General features: G+C 33.8%; 1 protein-coding gene across 1 annotated transcript; it reads left to right on the forward strand.

The window, feature by feature from the left end:
* The first annotated feature begins 371 nt into the window (after positions 1 to 371).
* Positions 372 to 18,490, forward strand: LOC110732061. The gene is made up of 7 exons (XM_021911974.1): positions 372 to 661; positions 3,506 to 3,556; positions 9,158 to 9,280; positions 10,670 to 10,905; positions 15,792 to 15,828; positions 17,802 to 17,859; positions 17,953 to 18,490. Exons 1-7 carry the CDS (start codon positions 560 to 562, stop codon positions 18,027 to 18,029), a joined length of 684 nt encoding a protein of 227 aa, XP_021767666.1. The 5' UTR covers positions 372 to 559; the 3' UTR covers positions 18,030 to 18,490.
* Positions 18,491 to 18,739: the final 249 nt, after the last annotated feature.

Below are 18,739 nucleotides of genomic sequence, written 5' to 3' on the forward strand. Positions count from 1 at the left end.
TATGGTCGGGTTAAATTCGGATCGCGTAAAAATAAATCGAGTTAAAATCGGGTCGGGTTAATATCAGTTCTGGTCAAAACAGATCGGATTAGATAAGTTATTTGCCGGGTCAATTTCGAATCGGGTTGAGCTCGGGTCAGATCAAATCAGTTCGGTTTGAGTTTAAGTCGGGTCAAATCGGATTCGGGTTGAGTTTAGGTCAAATCAAATCGGTGCTGGGTTAAGTTCAGATTGGGTCATGTTCGGATTCGGGTTGAGTTCAGTTCGGTCACAGATCGGTTTGGGTCTTCAATTTCTCAGATCAAATCAGATCGGTTACAGTTCTAAATATAGTTTTTTTTTCGGGTGTTTTGACAACTCTACTCACGTGAAGCAAGAGTGCAAGACAGTTGAATACCAAATCCAGGTAAACTTTTAAAGGCGGTGAAACCAGTTTGTTCGAGAATCAAAAATACCAATTCGAGGTGTGAGAACAGAAAGCATGCGATCAGGGTTTTCGATTATATTCTCATCAATTACTTGGAGTCCTTAAGTTTTTTCAACATTGACATGCTCGAACATGGCGGAAGATGACGAATTTCACAATAAGGAAGACGGCAACAAAAAATTGTGGGGCATTGTACTCTTCAGTTTGATTGGTGCCACTGCAACCACTTTTGCGGTATGTATACAATTCAATTTCAGTGCTCTTCTATTTATTTGCATTTAATTTCCATTTAATTGAATCCTGGAAATTGTTGTTGCTTTGGAATTCGATTCATAATGATTGGTGATTAAACTTTGGTATGGAATTGTTAATTGTTGTGAATTTTCTCATTTTTATGCAAAGGGGGAATTGTTTATTGATAAATCTTGTTGGGTAATTGAGTTTGGTTGATCTTGTTCGTATGATATATTGGTTAGGTTGTTTGATTGTGGGAATTGCAATGAACTTTTAAGTATTTTGCAAAATGTTGAAAATTGCAAAGCTAGATTGTGTTCTTTTATTGTATGGTTAGATAAACTTTTGCAATTCTTTGTGAGCAAAAGCTGTCGAATTCATTTTCCCTGGTCTAGAGTAGGTTATTTCGCCTATTCTTATCGGAATGGTTGTGCTCATGCTCCTGGAAGAATGGGTGTGCTCATGAGTTTTAAGTTCTAGTTGTACTATAAAAATAGAATTGTAGTCAATTAGCTTACTTATGACTGTTATGAGCGATGGGGGATCATCCATTAAACCCGGATTGAATATAGATGTATGACCCGAATCCAAGTTGATGATTTTTTTTTTTTTTTTTTTTTTTTTTTTTTTTGCTCTGAAACAACAACAGTTGGAAAGGCTTACACGAAGTATGAGCTAATGATGTAGCTTAGGTGAATAAAAGCTCTTTTGAAGGTAAGAAATTATTCGTGAAAGATTATATCTTGCATTGCTTACCCTATCAAGTGAGATTGTCCTAGGGGATTGGCGAAACTTTTCTCATAGAGTAGTATGTGAAGGAGTGTTTTTTACTCTATTTGCCCAATTGGATGAAGCTAATTTCTTGGCAAACTCGTGTTGTCTTTCAAAGATTTTGAATATTCAGCTTGCACCCGATGAGGTGACTTTGCTCGATGGGGTCAAGTGGCCTCTTGATTACATTTTTCTCAAATTTTCCTTTTACTTATTTGATTTTGACCATTTAAATATAATCCAAGGGATCTTATAGTTAATGATTAGGGTGATGTTAGCCACCTATATAAGGGGAAATATTACATCAAAGGGCTCAACTTCCAAGACACTTTGTTGAGGCATTTCATCCCTTTTGGTTATGCCACCACTTCTTTGACACCTATCACATTGTGAAACGAACTTGGGAGTATCCTTATGCATCGTTGGCCACCACAATAGAGATTGAGAAATTTTTGCCACCGTCTTATCAACACCCCCATGTCCTCCACATGGTAGTGAATGGCAATGCTCAAGAACTCCTTTGATTTCATGATCCGGAACACATTTTCGAAAAAGTCCATCTCCACATTGTTTGAACAAGTATGAGTCATTCCAAAAGTACCTCCTCACTTCCTTGAAAAACCTCTTCTTTTGTTGAGAAGAAAACTCCGGGGAATGACTCCACAAGCAAGATAATTGGCGATGTCCGCATACCAAAGGCTAGATGTTGAAGCCATAGCCATGAGAGTTTCAAATCCTATCTCATCATTGATTGGTACATCATTTTTGTTCTCAAAAGGTAGCCTAGACAAATGATCCGCAACATAGTTCTCCGCTCCCTTTTTGTCCCTCATTTCCATGTGAAAATCTTGAAGAGAGAGGACCCAACGGATTAGGTGAGGCTTTGCTTTCTTCTTAGTCATGAGATATCGCACCGCAATATGATCCGTGTACACAATCACCTTAGAGCAAATAAGATAGAACCTAAAATTATTAAAGGCAAACACAACCGCTAGCATTTCCTTCTCCGTTGTTGTATAGTTCTTTTGAGCTTCATCAAGAGTCCTACTTGCACAGTAGATGACACATGATTTTCCTTCTTTCTTTTGCCCAAGCACGGCACCCACTGCAAAATCACTCGCATCGCACATTAGCTCAAAAGGCAAGCTTCAATCCAGAGCTTGCACAACGTGAGAGGAGATGAGAGCTTCCTTGAGCTTATGAAATGCCTCAAGGCAAGCCTCATTGAAGTTAAAAGCAACATCCTTTTTGAGTAATTCAGTCAAAGGTTTGGCGATTGATGAAAAATCTTTAATAAACCCAGCACACCGAAACCACCAACCCAACAAACCGAAACCACCAACCCAGCACACCGAAACCAAACACCGAAACCACCAACCCCAACCCACCGATTTGAAACCCACGAGGCCACCGATCTTAAGCCACGACGCCGCGATCCCTGCCGATCTTAAACCACGAGGAAGGAGAGGAGAGAGAAACCGCCGATTCACGCGCAATTTTTCGCCGTCAAACTCTGGAACTCGCCGGAAATCGCCGCTGAAATGAAGGAAATCTCAACCGCTAACACGATCAGACGAAAAATTGAAGGAGGAAAGAGAAAAAAAATGGGGATGAGGAAGAAGTAGAAATTTGATGAATAATGGTGATGAGGAGGAAGATGAAGGAGGGTGAAGGTGGCTGGAATTGCCCTAAAGGTGGCTGATAAGATGGAAAGGGGTTGATTTTGCTGAAAATAGCTAGCTTAATTAATGTTAGGGTTTAAGCTAATTAGATAAAATCAGTATTTTAATTGGGGTGTTTTAAAAAAAAAGTAAGGGTAAATTGGTAATTTTACCACTAAAAAGTTACTAAAAAAGGAAAGAAATGGGAAAGTTGCAAGTAATGTGGACCGGCCAAAAAAGGAAATAGTTGCAAGTAAATTGGACCGGAGGTAGTATAATTGATACTTGACAGAAGATGAAATCATAAGTTTATTTGAATTATAGGCCTGAGGAATGAGCGGAAAATTAATGCGAATAAGTTTCATGTTTATTTTATGTTTTCATTTAATTGAAGTTATTGACATTATTGCAGGTTGGACAACTGAGACAGTTTGGACGAACTGTTGACTGGATTTCTGCCCAGGTAAAATCAACTACTTTAAAATGAAGATGGTGAATGAGCTCATAATCTGTTAATACTTGTGAATTTATTAGCTTTTTTGAATCTTGAAATTCTTTATTATTTCATGGTTCCATAGATTATAGTTTTCACACTTCACAAATATTGAATTGTTAACATATATGAAGCCTGTAAAGTAGGAAGATCAATAAATAGTTGCTTGGTCTAAACTGTAGCTTTTTTTATTGGCTTCCTTAATGATTAATGTTAAATTGTTGATGTGTGTTTGATGCATAGGCTTCAGTATTGAATTAATGTCAGCCTTTTCTAGTGAAAAGAAGAGACTAGGGATTTTGCACGTACCCTTCTCCACATTTTTTGCTAGTGCAAGGCTTAAATGTTTTGAGTGATAAGGGAAATATCAGAAGATTTAATTTGGTGTGCCAGTTCAGCTAATTTGTATGACCAACAAGGAGTCTTTGACAACCGAGCGTTTTACCACGTTTTTCCGGGACAACTCCATCTAGCTGTCCAGCAGCCTATCAATTTTTTTTTTTTCAATCTCCTTTCTTCCATGCCTTTTGTTATGTCTGAATAAACTAACATGCTCTCAAATCATGTTGAATAGATGATATTGTTTTAAGCATGGCTACATCATAGAATTAGGAGTGAAAGCTTGGTTTTGGTTTGGATTTCGGCCAAGTTCAAATTATATCTGAGTTAGAATTCGGTATTTGGATTTTGAGTCCAATCCACTATAAATTTCCACCGAGTCCAATCTAATTCAATCCGATTTATGACTAATTTTGTTAGATCCAATCCAAAAATCCAAATTAATAAAATCATTCTTTTTTTCAGCATAATGACCAAGAACCTTGTTCACAAGTAATAAAATAACCTTTCTAAACTCAAGATCCACAAACCTTACTTAAGTCTTAAACTATATATTTCTCCTAAGAGTTTAACTAACATTCTAAAAATATAACACCAACATGTTGTAACTCTTAAAGGTTGATTATTTATCTATATAATTTTGGTCTAATTAGATTTTTTGGATCTCAACACCCTCAATTCGATTAAATCCCGTAATTGGATTTTCCAAAAAAAAAAAAAAAAAAAAAGAGTTAAATGACTCAAATCTAATCTTGCATTTCGAATTGTTGATTCGGTTCGGATTGGGCTAGACATTCGAAAAAATTTCACCCGTTTTGAGATTGTTAGTAGCAATGCATTTGAAATCAACCTTGGTCTTAAAAGCACTTATGGCTCATTGTGCCATTTTTACACAAGACATAAAATGGAACATAATTCTTTTGTAGAGTTTCATTTCGTGAGAATGGGAGGAACATATATGGCCTCATGGGACTACAAAATGAAACCAAAACTTCCAAATATGGACAAACTGAACAATTATCCTAAATTAGGCAAGCAATTAGACTTCCATTGGCTTCAAATAATAGGAACTAATGCGATTAGAATTAACCCCTAAATGACCATAACTCTTGCATACACCTTTCTAAAAAGAAGTTTCTATTGATCACTCGAGCCATGATCTCCGATATGCTAGATTCATCAGTAGAAGTTTTTATGGTTGGATTGTTGGTTTTTTGTTCACCTTATATTACTTGTCTTGCAAATTTGTGTGAAAAAGTTAAACATTAGTCGATAAGTGAACTTTGTGCTAATTTGGGGAAATGTCATTTTATGTTAGAAGAATGATTTTTGCTTGGTCATGTGGTTTCTAGTTGGTGCATCAAGGTTAATCGTGCCAAAATGAATTCATTGATTGTCTCTCGCCTCCAAACTAATGTGAAGGGGGTGTGGAGCTTTCTTGTGCACATGGCTTTTCATAAAGAAATTTTCAAAATCTCAAACCCAATCACATTAAAAAAATGCCCTTTTGTGATTGTTATGATTTCTTGTCAACTTCTTTAGAGGATTTCTTAGTTATTTTAAGTGTCATTCGGTACACCATTTATGACATTAAAGAGATAAGTCCCTCATTGTGCATGTTTAGGATTTTGCTTGGTGATATCATGCCTCTTAAATTAAGTACCTAAGAAGGCCCAATCCAAACACCAAAGAAATGGTGAAAAAGGGGGTTTTGAAAAGTCTTGATGCAGGCATAGTGTGTCTTTTGATGGCAAGTGGGTTAATCTAGTTCAAGTCTTTCCCAAGAAAGGTGGCATGATTATCATTAAAACCGACAATGATAAGTCCATTTCTATGGTCAACAAATGGAGAATGTGTACTAATTATAGAAAACTAAACAAATACACCCGAAAGGATCGTTTTTCTCTCCCCTTTATGGATCAAAAATTAGAGAGATTAGTTAGTTAGAGTCACATTTAAATGGATACGTGCTCGAATTCTTTCAAATTTCGATTCAAAATTAGCCCTTCCAGGTGGATATGTATAGTTTTCTACAATTGAATGAATCGATACACATTCTCCATCTGGTGACTAGAAATGGCCTCATTTATTGTTCAGTCTTGATGATAGTCATGCCTTATTTTGTTGGAAACACTTCAAGTGGATTAACCCACTTAGTGAAATAGGGTAAATTATGCTCGCTTCAATAACTTTCAAAACCTCCTTTTTCACCACTTCTTTCATGTTGGATTGAGCCTTCTTTGGTGCACAGTCTAAGAGGCGTGATAATTATCAAGCAAGATTTTATGCTTGCACAATGAGGACTTATCCCTCACCTTTGTCCGTGTTGCTTAAAAACAACATTGCAGAAACCGGACACTTGATTTACAAGTATGCATGGACGTGGTGAATACGATATGAAGGTGTAACCTGGATTCTTTCAATAACTCAAGATGCTTCTACCATAAGTGGCACTGACGTACCAAAGTGAAATCTTCAAGTAAATTGGTGCTACTGCTACTTCCCTACCTGAAGTGTGCATGGGTGTTCACAGTTAAGCACAAATGTGCTAAATAAGTTCAGCTTTCCTCCTCTTTGTTTCCTTTCAAAATTGTTAAAAGAAGAGATTGAGGTGCATCCAAGCACTTCAATATGCACTAAAAACATTGAAGCACCCATGTAAAGCATAATAAACACAAGACACCCGAAATAGAGATATTAGTGGCCTAAAAAGAGGTTGAGTTCTCACAAAAATAAAGGCCAAAATGCACTCTAAATTTATACAGATAGTAAGTATCTATAATGTATGGCTACTCTGGAGATTAAGTAGTCTTTACTTGCAACAATCCTCATAAAAGAAATTATTTAAGTTTAAACATCCAGCCTATATAGTCATCAACCAAATTTGGACCCTTTAGGCCCAAAGTAAAACTTAGGAACTAAAATAGCACAGATGTATAACCCACATATTAACAGTAAGATATTAACATGCGTAATCAGCAACAGAACGACTTTTCTATAATGAATTTTTGGATGTGTCATTCTGCACGTTATGTATGCTGTCACAAAATCATGTCCATTTTCCCTTGCCGTCCATTACAGAACGGTAATTGGCTACGTTAGAACGTTTTTCACCTGTTACATCTGTTCTTTTATTTATTTTGACCAAAATATCTGAGTGATTAGCTGTATATCTTATAAACAAAATATTTTAAGTAATTTTTTGCTTACCAAATATGTTACCCACCGTTATTTTGATAGATTTGGTTATATTGTGTGAAGGGATACATTTTTATACTTAAAAAAAATGTCGTTAGGGCTTCTACTCATTAATGCAAATTACTTGAAAATACCCTCACTGCATTAGCCGGGATCTGGTCTATTTGTTTGTAACAATCCATTTCTACGACAATGCAATTGCAATTTGTATAAGCCTAATATATGCAAAGTTGGATTTTCCATTTGAATAAAAATTAAGCTTAAAGAATCTGTAGTCTCATATGAAGGCAATTCATCAACCGTTGTGTTAATTAAGGGTTCCTCTGACTTGGAAGAAGATTCCTTAGAGATGGAGACTCATCAAAAGCATATACCAATTGATGAATTAATAACAATGTAATTAAGATTTCAAGTCATTCTCATACTGTTTTCTATATGTATTTACTGTGAAAGGCTCTTGTTTGAGTGTTTCTTGTAAATTACCCACTGTTTAGAAAGATGTTACACTAGTTCATTTTTTTAGGTGTCGGAGTTTGTGTTCGTGTCTGTGTCTCATAAATCAACTTGCAATATAAATTCAAAAGTTAAGAAAAATGTGGAGAGATTTCCAAAAAGTTCCATCTATAGATCCTTGTGTCTTTTCTAAAATAAGTAATCACTTACTCATAGATTAGACTGGGAGGAGAAATTGTAGAATGTTTTTCTTTTTAAAAATGTAGCATGTAAATGATATGAATAATGTACATCTGTTTTGTTTCAAAAAAAAAAAATATACATCTGTTTTATTTTCCCCTTTTTAGCAAAATAATACATACAAATGTATCACCAAGTATAGACTAAGCTTACTTAATCGAGGGAATTCTCCAAAATTCCAGAAACAAAAGTGTCCAAAAACTGATAGAGGTTACAATTCATCCTTTGCAGCCCTGGGGAATTAGTAGAATGACTTTGAGGGAGATGGAATAATTTTAAGGCAGTCTGGAACGTCTAAGGCATCACATAACCCTAAATGTAACAAAGGAAAAAGAATTAACAAAATTCTAAAAGCAATATATGAGCAGATTTCCATTGACCAAAGTAGTTAAGATTGGGATTCTACTTTTAATCCCCTGGGATTGCTTAAAAGTGAATTGTAGAATCAAGTTGCAGAATTGTAAGATTCTGCATAACGCTAAAATTTGGATTATACCATTGTACAACACTAATAATCATCTATCTATACTTAGTATTTAAAAACAAAAACCATCATCCTTATAATGCCACATGTACATTTCATTTTTTTTCTCCAATGCCACATGTCACCTCATTTAATCTTTATTTTTTTTTAATCCCTTTTCTCATATGAAAAAAAAACTTTAATTCAATACATGTATAATGATTGAAGGCTGTTTGGTTCACTTTCCTCCAGTTTAATTTCTACTGCAATTGCATTTAATTTTCACCTCTTCTTCTCCTCTATAAACTATTCATTTGCCAATATAAATATATTAAAAAATAATTATATATATTGTATACCTATTTATGATCCGTGCATTGCACGGGCCAGAAGGCTAGTTTATGTTGATACATAGAGTTAAAGGATGATATTTTCGTACTTTAAACCTCAAAGATGAATGATTATTTTTCTCTCTCAAAAAAATAATCATTCATCTTTGAGGTTTAAAGTACGAGAAATCATCCTTTAACTCTATTTATCAAGCTGCTATGAAGTATATAGTGAATTTCTTGGATTTTATCAACTTGAAGGTTGTTATTATCAACAACATATGTAGGTCATATATGAATTCGATTAGTGAACAATAGCATGTAAGAATGATTTTATCATTGTCATCGAAGGATCAAATCAATGGATGGTAGAATTATAAAATTGTATTAAGATTGTGACCTATCAAATACTTTTCCAGTATCTTGATAGGATTATAAGATTATGCAAAACTAAGATCCTACTTAGAATCAGAATCGATCATTTATTTTGAAATTGCTATTCTAACAATCATGTCCTTGACCCCTTTTTCAATGTTTTTGTTTCAATAGATGTCCAGGATGCAATCACAGAAAGGAGGAAGTGGTTCTTTTAGATCGTCTTTCCAGGAGGAAGCACGTAGAAGGTACAGACAGCGGATGCAAGAAGAATATGAAGAAGAGCTGGAGAGAGTGGTAAGATATTCTGTTTTATGGATTTTTCTGAATGAGTTCCTGCCGAAATTAAATTGTAATTGCCAAACTGACCTTTTTGTAGTCAGCTTGATTGAGTTTTTAATTTTTTAGTTGATAAAAGGTGGCACATGCTTATTAAGAATAGTATAAACACTTCTCCTTCTAATTTCTTGTCTTTTTTTGATTTATCTTATTGATGTTTTCCCACGTAGTGGCTGAGGAGTGCATTTCTTGAGTTTTTTGTCAGCTTATTTTTGTGGAAAATTTTGGCAACAAATACCATTTAAATAACCACTTTCGAGAACAACTACTATTTAAATTTATTTTTTGAAAAATTTACCATAAAAATACAAAAACTTTGAGTACTACCACATTTATTGTTTCTAGCAAGAATCTCCGTTTTGAGGGCATATTTTATAAAATTGCCCTCTAAAAAACCCAAATTAAATGACAATATTGCTTTACATTAACCTTAAATTGGATAATACACTTCAATTGCCCCAAATCCCCTAATTTCGTAAAGTCCTTAATTTTTTTTTTTTTTTTTTTTTTTTTTTACCGTAAACCTTTTTAATTGAGAAATTAAAGATAATTGACCTATAATTGTGTTTGATTATCAAAAGCTCTTGTTTTCTATATCACAATTGATTGAAATTTTAAAAATAGGCTCTTTCAACCGGATAGTGGTAGTGCTATTCAAAGTTTTTGTGACTTTGTGGTAGTTTTTTTAAAAGAAATATTTAAATGATAGCTGTTCTCAAAAGTAGTCATTTTAATGGTAGTTGTTGGCAAAATTTCCTATTTTGTAGGTTATCCTTGGGATTTGCTATCTTACGTTTTAGGTTCTGATGCATTCTCTTATACCTTTGGTTCATAGATGAGTGCATTTGCTGATTCCTGCTCCTTGCTTCCTTCCAGGAGGAGGCATGGAGGAGGTTTTCAGCTGTTTCAAGATTTCGAAGATAAGGTAAGATGCTTGCTAAATGGGTGTGTGTGAAAGAATTTTTTATTATCTTAAGTTGAAATTTGAAACTTTCCAAATTTTATTTGAAGCCCATTTGATTGATATTTTAAATCAACTGTGTTTTAAAGCAGTGATGATACTAATTGAGTTATATTATACATCACTTTGCCTCTTCCTTCACACTATTGTTGCATTCTCTAAAATGTTTGTTATGCTGAGTATAATTGGCTGTGTTCTTAGATGTTTGGTGTCTAACTAATTTTATGCTGGTGCAATTTCTTGTGTAGAGTGAATTTTCACACTTCCTGTTTTTTAAATTCTTACATATTTCAATTGGAGAGCCGTTTTTGTTGTCTTCCTTATTGTTTACTTTTCTTGTTTGTGCCTTATTAACGATCTTCTGTGTTTTTCTCTTTTTTTTTTAGGAGCGTATACGTCGTATGCAAAGTGTGTTCAATAGAGAGAGAAACAAGTATAAAAGAAGCTATGAGAGTTGGAGAGATAATGAGACTGGTGGGTATAATCAACATTTTCAGAGGGAAGACTGGTATTGGACAGCTGAGTCATCCTTTAGAGATCGGAAGGCAAACTATAAACAAACGCCTCAACACCGTGGATCTTATTCTTTATCTCGCCACTATGCAGTCTTAGGCCTTGACAGGTAAGAGAAAAATCAGTTATGTTCATCCGTTGGAACTTACGATATGTAAGGGAAGCATCTGAATTGATGATAATTTCATATAGGTCATTGCTTATATGACATGGGAGTAATTTATTAGGGATGAAAAGATATTAACAATTAGAGGAAAATAATTTCTAAAATCAAAACCTAAAGAGACAAATATACATCAAAATCTTGTTAAAGAAGTTGTTGTTAAGACCTGCCCTCATCTTTTATTACTAATCAACTTTATTTATTAGTTTTTTCTCTATTCCAATATGAAAATATATTGGGCCCTTACTTCTTAGAAAGGTGCCCATTTTTTGAAATATGATATTAGGATGATCTTCTACTCTTATTACAAAAGATCCCACAACCAAACCCGTTTAGGGGGTGTTTGGTCAAGTTAGGTATGAGGTATTGGTTTAGAATAGGTTAAACCCATACCTCGTGTTTGTTTAAGATTTCTAATTTTCATACCCATACCTCAAACCCACAAGGTTTGTGGTTCAGAGACCCAATGGGTAAGGTGGGTGAGACTCATACCATGCCTTTAATACTCAAATAAAAATAATTCAAAGATAACCAAATTCATGGTATTATGTATCAAGTTCCAACCTCATCCCACCCTAATTTTATTCTTGATTCCAAACCCATACCACTATGTGAACCAAACATCCCCTTAGAGGTTAAATCAACTTTGAAGCTAGGCACATTTTATCCCTCTTTTCCCAGCACCATCATTGTTGTAGCCTAATGCCACAATGAAATGTGGCAAAAAGGCCCAATGGCAAGTGCCATATGTGGCACCTATTATCAAGCGAATTCTTAGTATTCGAAGAGAGAAATCAAGATATGTAATTAATTGACATCAAGAGATGTGACATGTCTCATTTGATGTAATTAATTGACATCAAGAGATGTGACATGTCTCATTTGATGGTGCTTTCTCATAAATTCTGTAAAAGGAAAGTTAAAATCTTGTGTGAAGACATGTGTCTCACCTAACGCAACCAAAGGGGGTGTTAGAAGTCTTGGAACCCTACGCAAGAATTCCATTACACTATGTTCGAGTTAGGAAATGTTTTCTTCACCTTAAAAAAAATTATCTTTTGTAAAAATAATTGGAAAAATGGAATCTAAAAATCCAACCTTTGGTCGGTCTGACAATAAAAATCCAACCTTCGTTTAATCTCACAAAAATCCAACCTTTGCCCCCCACCTTCTCCAACAGATTCATACAGATTCATTACTTGTTGATGACCGGCCAAAGGTTGGATTTTTGTGAGATTAAACGAAGGTTGAATTTTTATTGTCAGACCGGCCAAAGGTTGAATTTTTAGATTCCATTTTTCCAAAATAATTTTACTAATAATTTCAATTCAGTAAATACTTCCTTCGTTTCTTTTTAGTGTTTCTTTTTAGTTGACACGTTTCTTTAGTAATGCACAAATTCAATCATTATTATCTTTAATTACCGATAAACAAAAATTATAAAAAGTTTATATTTTAAAAATATACATTGTGATGAATCTAACAAGATCCCACTTGACTATATTTTTCTTCACATATAAATCACAAAATATGGTCAAAAGGAGGTTTGTGAATAGTGCTAAAGGCAAAACCTGTCAACTAATAAAAAACGGAGATAGTATAAGTTTAGGTTCAACAAAAATTAATTTCAATTTAGTAAAAATAATTTTTAACAAGTAAATCTCAGTAACTTCAAAGAACAAATATAATTGAGATTAGAGAATCAGTATAAATGAGTTTTAATCTGTAAAACTAATTTATGTTCGGTATAAATAATATGTGTTAAGTAAAAATAATTTAAGTTCAACAAAAATAACTTATGTGAAGCAAATATAAGGCAAAGAGAACAGAGCCTTTGTTTTTGGATTGTATTCATATTAAATGTAATGGCAAGACCTTGATTGTATGGTAATGACATTTGACTTATCTAAACCATGTACTGTATTGTATGCTGTGTATCCTGATTTCTGGTATATTATGCGACTGCTTAGACTGATGTATGTGAGCTTAAAAGTGATAAAGATTTATTACCTTGACCTAACATTATATTTTTGGAACTACATTATGCAGTACAAGTAATTTAAAATTGAATTCAAAAATAGGAGCATGCTTGGACGATTATTAAATGTGTTATTAATGTTGTTTTGTATTTTTTATTTTTAAATTGGAAGTTAAGTTCATTTTTGAACTGAATTACAATTGAAATAAAGGAAATTAATTTATATTAGATTTAAATGAAGATTTCCATATCAATAAGTTCCATATGATTAGGAATGGTTTTTAAATGGTGCTACCTCTCTTGACTTGCCATCTGTAGTTCATAAAGTTTTTGTGTGAATGACTTTGTTTGTTACAATGTTTATTAAGTTTATTTAATGGGAGAGTTCATCAGACTTATTATCCACAAAGAAATTTATTTTTTGGTTAGTCATTGTCCAATTGGAGTAAGTCTTAACACTAATAATATGCTCCCATGTTGGTGGCCTTTTGGTACAGCTTCACGAAGAAGGGGGATTTGGGGGTGTATCAAGGACTTAGGTGACCAAGGATATTTTCCTATGGGTGTGGTTCCAAAGTGAAGGAAAAGAAAAGCAAGTACTCTCTTTTAAAGAAAAGCAAGTACTATTGTTTTTAATTAATTAAGGGGCATTTGGGATGATGAGTTCGCAAAAAGGATAGAAGAGGATCAGATCATCTAGCTTAACAATTTGTATAGATTAAAAAATTAAGGAAAATTCACTTTCGTAACACTCAACTTTCTCCTTTTCTCTGTTGTAAAAATAATAATTTTCATTATCATAGGTAACATTGTGTTATTGTTCACAAATAATTACTTATTAAATTCTTCACCTAATAGCCCAGCCGAAGCTCGGTCTCCCTCACCCCGACCCCACCACAAACCACCTCGAAAAGTGACGCCCCCTCACCCCTACCCTCTCCCCTTTTTGCTAGCCTAGAAACCCCTAAACCCCGTTTTTTAAAACCAAACCTAGAAAATGGTTTAGGGTATTTCTGGAGGTTTTAGGCAAGGTTTAGGGTTTTTTGGGGCTGACAAACAGGGGAGGGGGCCTCTTTTGAGGTGGTTTGTGGTGGGGTCGGGATCGGGATTGGGATCATGGTCGGAGTGGGGAAATGGGGGACGAGAAAGGGAGGAGATGCGGGTGGGGGTAGCCGGTGGGGTGGCAGGAGGCTGGGGGAGGGAGAGGTCGGGCACCGGTAGGGGAGTATGCTGGTGGTTGGGTGGGTGGAAGGAGTTTGGGTTTTTTTTTAAAAAATTATTTTAATTATTTTTTTTTTTAAAAAAACCTTATCTATGGTTAAGAATTTAATAAAAATGGATCATTAATGTTATAAGTAAATTAATACAAAAACATAATGTTACCAATGGTAATGAAAAATTTTGATTTTTACCAAAGAGAAGAAGGAAAAGTTCAGTGTTGCCAAAGAGAATTTCCCCAAAAATTAATGATTATTGTTTGATTGAGCTGTACTGAATTGTTTTCTTTCCTTACTATATTGATTATGCTTTGACTGTTAGCTTACTAAAATAGTGATGGATCACACACACACACACACATACACACACATATATATTATTTATTTTTTGGCTTGCATTTAGTTAATGTAATAATTAAATGTGGTGGTGGCTGCTCCTAATTTAGAGTTGCTCTTCATCGATGTGGAGTCAATTTTATTTGTCACTATTAATTATTAAAAAATTTATGGTTTTATGATCAATATATGTTAGAAATTCTGGAATGTCTTATCTAATACTCCTAACATCCCAAAATAATGTCACTGCTCTTAGGCGCAAAGTATTCAAGTGAGAAATTATAATGGAGTTTAGCTTATTATCTAAAGCAAAGATGTTAGGTCCTATTATGTCCACTTTATTTTCACTTACATCAGGTAATAAGTTAAAATAAGTGTAGGAAAAATAAGTTTTAGCTAATTATTTTTATTATTTGATGAGAGTAAGTGAACATTTGTTGATTAAAAATTTGAATATAAATTGCAGGTTAGGAGTTATTTAATTAGTTTTGTATATCTGGAATTGTGGATCCAACCCAAAGTGAGAAATGAAAACTTTATTTGGGGAAAGAGAGAGTAAAGATTGTAACTGCTACTCTTGTTACTGTGTGTTAGTATTTGACCATTTTATAGGATACAATGTGCGCCATATTGCCATACAGGCATACAGCCTGGTTTTATTGGTTATATATGTTTTTTTTTTTTTTTTTTTTTTTTTCCCTGAAGTAATGGAGGTGTCCTTTTGAATTTTTTAGCTTGAAGTTATTTAGAAGGTTTAAGTGTTTTTTTTTTTTTTTTGGTTCCATTATTGTAATTTTGTCTTTTTTTTTTTGGGGGGGTGGGGGGAAATGTTTCCATTGCTGTGAATAATGTAGAAACTGTGAGTATGTCTAATTGAGATGTGTCCTACCACATTCTACTTTCACTTCTTGGAGTTGTGGTATATGGGATTTATAATTTGTTTACTTGTGCCCTCAACTACAAAGATCAGGCCATTTACAAGTCTGAATTTGTATCTACTTTGTTTCTTATATGTGCTTTCACATACTGCCTTCATTTCGAATAATTGTTGCACTTTAGTCTATTCCATTTTAAGACAATGGTCACATTATATATATACATCAATCCAACTCCCCTTTTTTGTACAAGAAATGTATCCTATTTTTTTTTCTTATTGTTTATTACAGGGTTCCATGTTTTTAGTCTCTTACTTTCCAATCATTTCCTTGGTTTTGATGCATAGTGACATGTAACTGCTTTATTTGTATATTTAACATACTGTTAATTTTTGTCAAATTGACTTGTCTTATTCATATTTGCAGGCTAAGAACAAAACCATACACAGATGATGAGATAAAGGTACATAATGCTTTCATAATGTTGCAAATTTATTTAAGGTTGCATTTGGAAGCATGAATTTCATTTCAAATGCTGGAACTCAATTTCTGAATTTGTAATCTTGTAATTCAATCCATTAACATGTATCTGGGAAACATCAGAATTTCAATTACAACATTTCAAAATTCCAAATTATATTAGGAGGTGAGTGGAATTTGAATCAAGGTATTGAAATTTTCAGGAGTAAGATGTTTAGTCAATAATGGATATTGTTTTGAATTTAAAAAATTAGAAAAATCATAAAGCCTAAAATTTTGAGAAATATGTGTGTTGCATAATTAACAAAGATTTAGATCAAATTTCAATTAAAAAATCTTTTTCTAAGGTTAAGGCTCCATTGACTAGTGAAGTATTCAAAATCTTAATTAGCATAAGGAAGAAGTTGTATGCTGCGGCGATTTTAGTTAGAGAAGAGAGAATCGTGGTGGTTAGGTTGGTGGTAGCGGGGGAAGAGAGAGTCGTGGTGATTGGGACGATGATTGAGGAAAGAGAATTAGTTTGGGAGAGGAGAGAAAAAAGAACTCTGACTGTTAGTGGTTTTGTGAAGTAATTTTCAAATATTTAGCTTCCTCTAATGGTTGCCAAGGAGAGAGAAAGGGAGAGAGCAACATAAGAAATTGAGATGGCAACATTGGAGAATGAAGATGGAATTTCAAATTCAACGAAACAATCTTATTTCTCTAAAGGCTCGGATTTGGCTAAATGCAAATCCAAATTCTTGAATTATCTAAACAAGTTAATTAGCCCAATTCTAGTATTATGAAATCCATGACCCAAAACAGACCATTTTTTTTTATTTAATGTCCAGCACTACCTTTTTTTTTCCCTAAATGTTGTATACCACACCCTAAATGAGAACTAATTTGGGGCATTAGATCATCATAATTGAACGATCAAGCTGCTTATCATGTCAGTAGTGGCACTTTTGTAATTTTGCAACTTCTCAAACTGATTCTTTGTTTATTTTAAGCCATTTTGATTTTGCTAAAATGACTTGATTATTCCCGTTAAAAAAAAAACGACTTGATTATTTTTTTGTGGTTTTTTCTCTCTGTGCTTTTTAAATTAGATAACTTACCTAAAATAATTTTACTTCAAGAGATTTAAAATTGTATAGTTAATGCAACTTCATGATTATTAGTCTTTTGTTCATGAAAAGCTGAATACAGATCAAGGATAAAGAGTTGCTAATATGTGTACTCGTAATACACTAAAATGAATACGCTTTACTTTAATGTTTATTTGCTTTACTAGTATGGGATGAAATTGGTTTTCAGTTCTCATTGGAATTTCTCTCGCCACAATTGCATAGTTTTTAGAAGAGTCAAGGGAAATAGAAGGATCTAGTTTCTTTTCAATTTTAAACAAAATCCTGTCAAAGGTAGTCCTTCCTTCCAAAGTTTTGGAATCAAACACAAGCCCTTTTCAAAGGTTTAAAGGAAAACACAAATCCATTTATTCCTTCCCTTCCATTACCTCTCTTTTTCATCTCTTTCCCTCCTCCATTGCTTCTGTAAACTGTGTTTCAATAGCACACCTTAAACTGTGTGATCCGTATCCCTCGACTCTTGTTCCACAAATAATATCCATATATAGGAAATGAACCCATCTTTTCTCTTCCTCCCCCTTTCAAAACCAAACCCATGGTAAGACTTGCTGGATTCTCCTTTTATTCTAGTTACTGAAATATATGTGATTGAGTTCCAGTTCGTGTTTAATTTATGTACACTTTGGCACTAAATTTTTTGTTAAAAAAGTTATGCTTAATTGTATAGCTTCAGCTTCCTGGTACTTTTATGACATGTATAATTATTTTTTGTTGCATTAGTAATTTCAGTGAGGGAAGATGAGCATGAATCATGATGTGACTTAATGTACTACTATCGGATATTAACACTGGTGTGAGATATGATTATATTTTTCTAACCTTGCAGTCAGCCTTCAGGGCAAAGGCATTGGAGTACCACCCTGATCAGAACCAGGGTAATAAAGGTGAGAAGTTATATCCGTCGAGTCGAATGCTTACATTAGCCTTTGGTGTAATTCTCTTTTGCTGCTCACTAACAAATATCTTTGGTACTACAGAGGTTGCTGAAGAAAAATTTAAAGAGGTAATGATGTCGTATGAGGCTATAAAATCGGAAAGGAAGAATGCAAAGTAGAGACCAAGGAACTTGTTCAATAGGATCGATAAGTAGCACACAAATGTGTCTTCAATACATCCTTTGAGCTAAGTGGTTCAAAAGCAAGTGTTTTAATCAAGGATGCTTCTTTCATCGATCGATTCTGTCGGCTTCTCAAAATGCGAGGGACTAACATGTGAGCCCATGGCTTACCACAGGATGTGAAAATAATAATGAAAATTTCATAGATGATCCCTTTTCTGTATAAATCTACACTTGAGTATATATGTATATTCTGGTGATCATCAATGTTGTAGTGTCTAAGTGAACCATCTTTAGGCTGTACCATTTACCCAATTGTTCAAAACATCGACCGAATCATAGAGTGATGACAGTTGGCGATGTTCGAAATTTTGCAGAAAACATGCAAGTATACTATGGTGTTGCACATAACAATTTCAATTAGTTACAATTAACGATAATAAAGTTATGTTCGATTATTTATGGTGTTACACTAAAAGAATTTTAATTAGTTACAAATAATGATCAAAAAGTTATGTTCAATTATCTATACTTTCTAGTAACTAGGGATTAAAACGCGTGCAAATAGCTAGCCCTTTGAGAAAAATTATTATCGGTATTTTTTATTGTTTGTATAATATTTTATTAAATAATTTGTATATATAGATGATAAATGTGTTGGATGTTGTGTATTTGTGCAATATTCTAAACTTTGGTTGAACTATTTT

This window comes from Chenopodium quinoa, unplaced genomic scaffold (genome assembly GCF_001683475.1).
Source record: "Chenopodium quinoa cultivar QQ74 unplaced genomic scaffold, ASM168347v1, whole genome shotgun sequence".
NCBI lineage: Eukaryota > Viridiplantae > Streptophyta > Magnoliopsida > Caryophyllales > Amaranthaceae > Chenopodium > Chenopodium quinoa.

Bases quoted from the DNA above. Each gene is read 5' to 3' on its own strand.
- LOC110732061 (XM_021911974.1), top strand. From the start codon at position 560: ATGGCGGAAGATGACGAATTTCACAATAAGGAAGACGGCAACAAAAAA. The intron at 9,281-10,669 runs GTAAGATATTCT...TTTTTTTTTTAG, and splicing joins AAGAAGAGCTGGAGAGAGTG to GAGCGTATACGTCGTATGCA. The intron at 17,860-17,952 runs GTGAGAAGTTAT...TTGGTACTACAG, and splicing joins TCAGAACCAGGGTAATAAAG to AGGTTGCTGAAGAAAAATTT.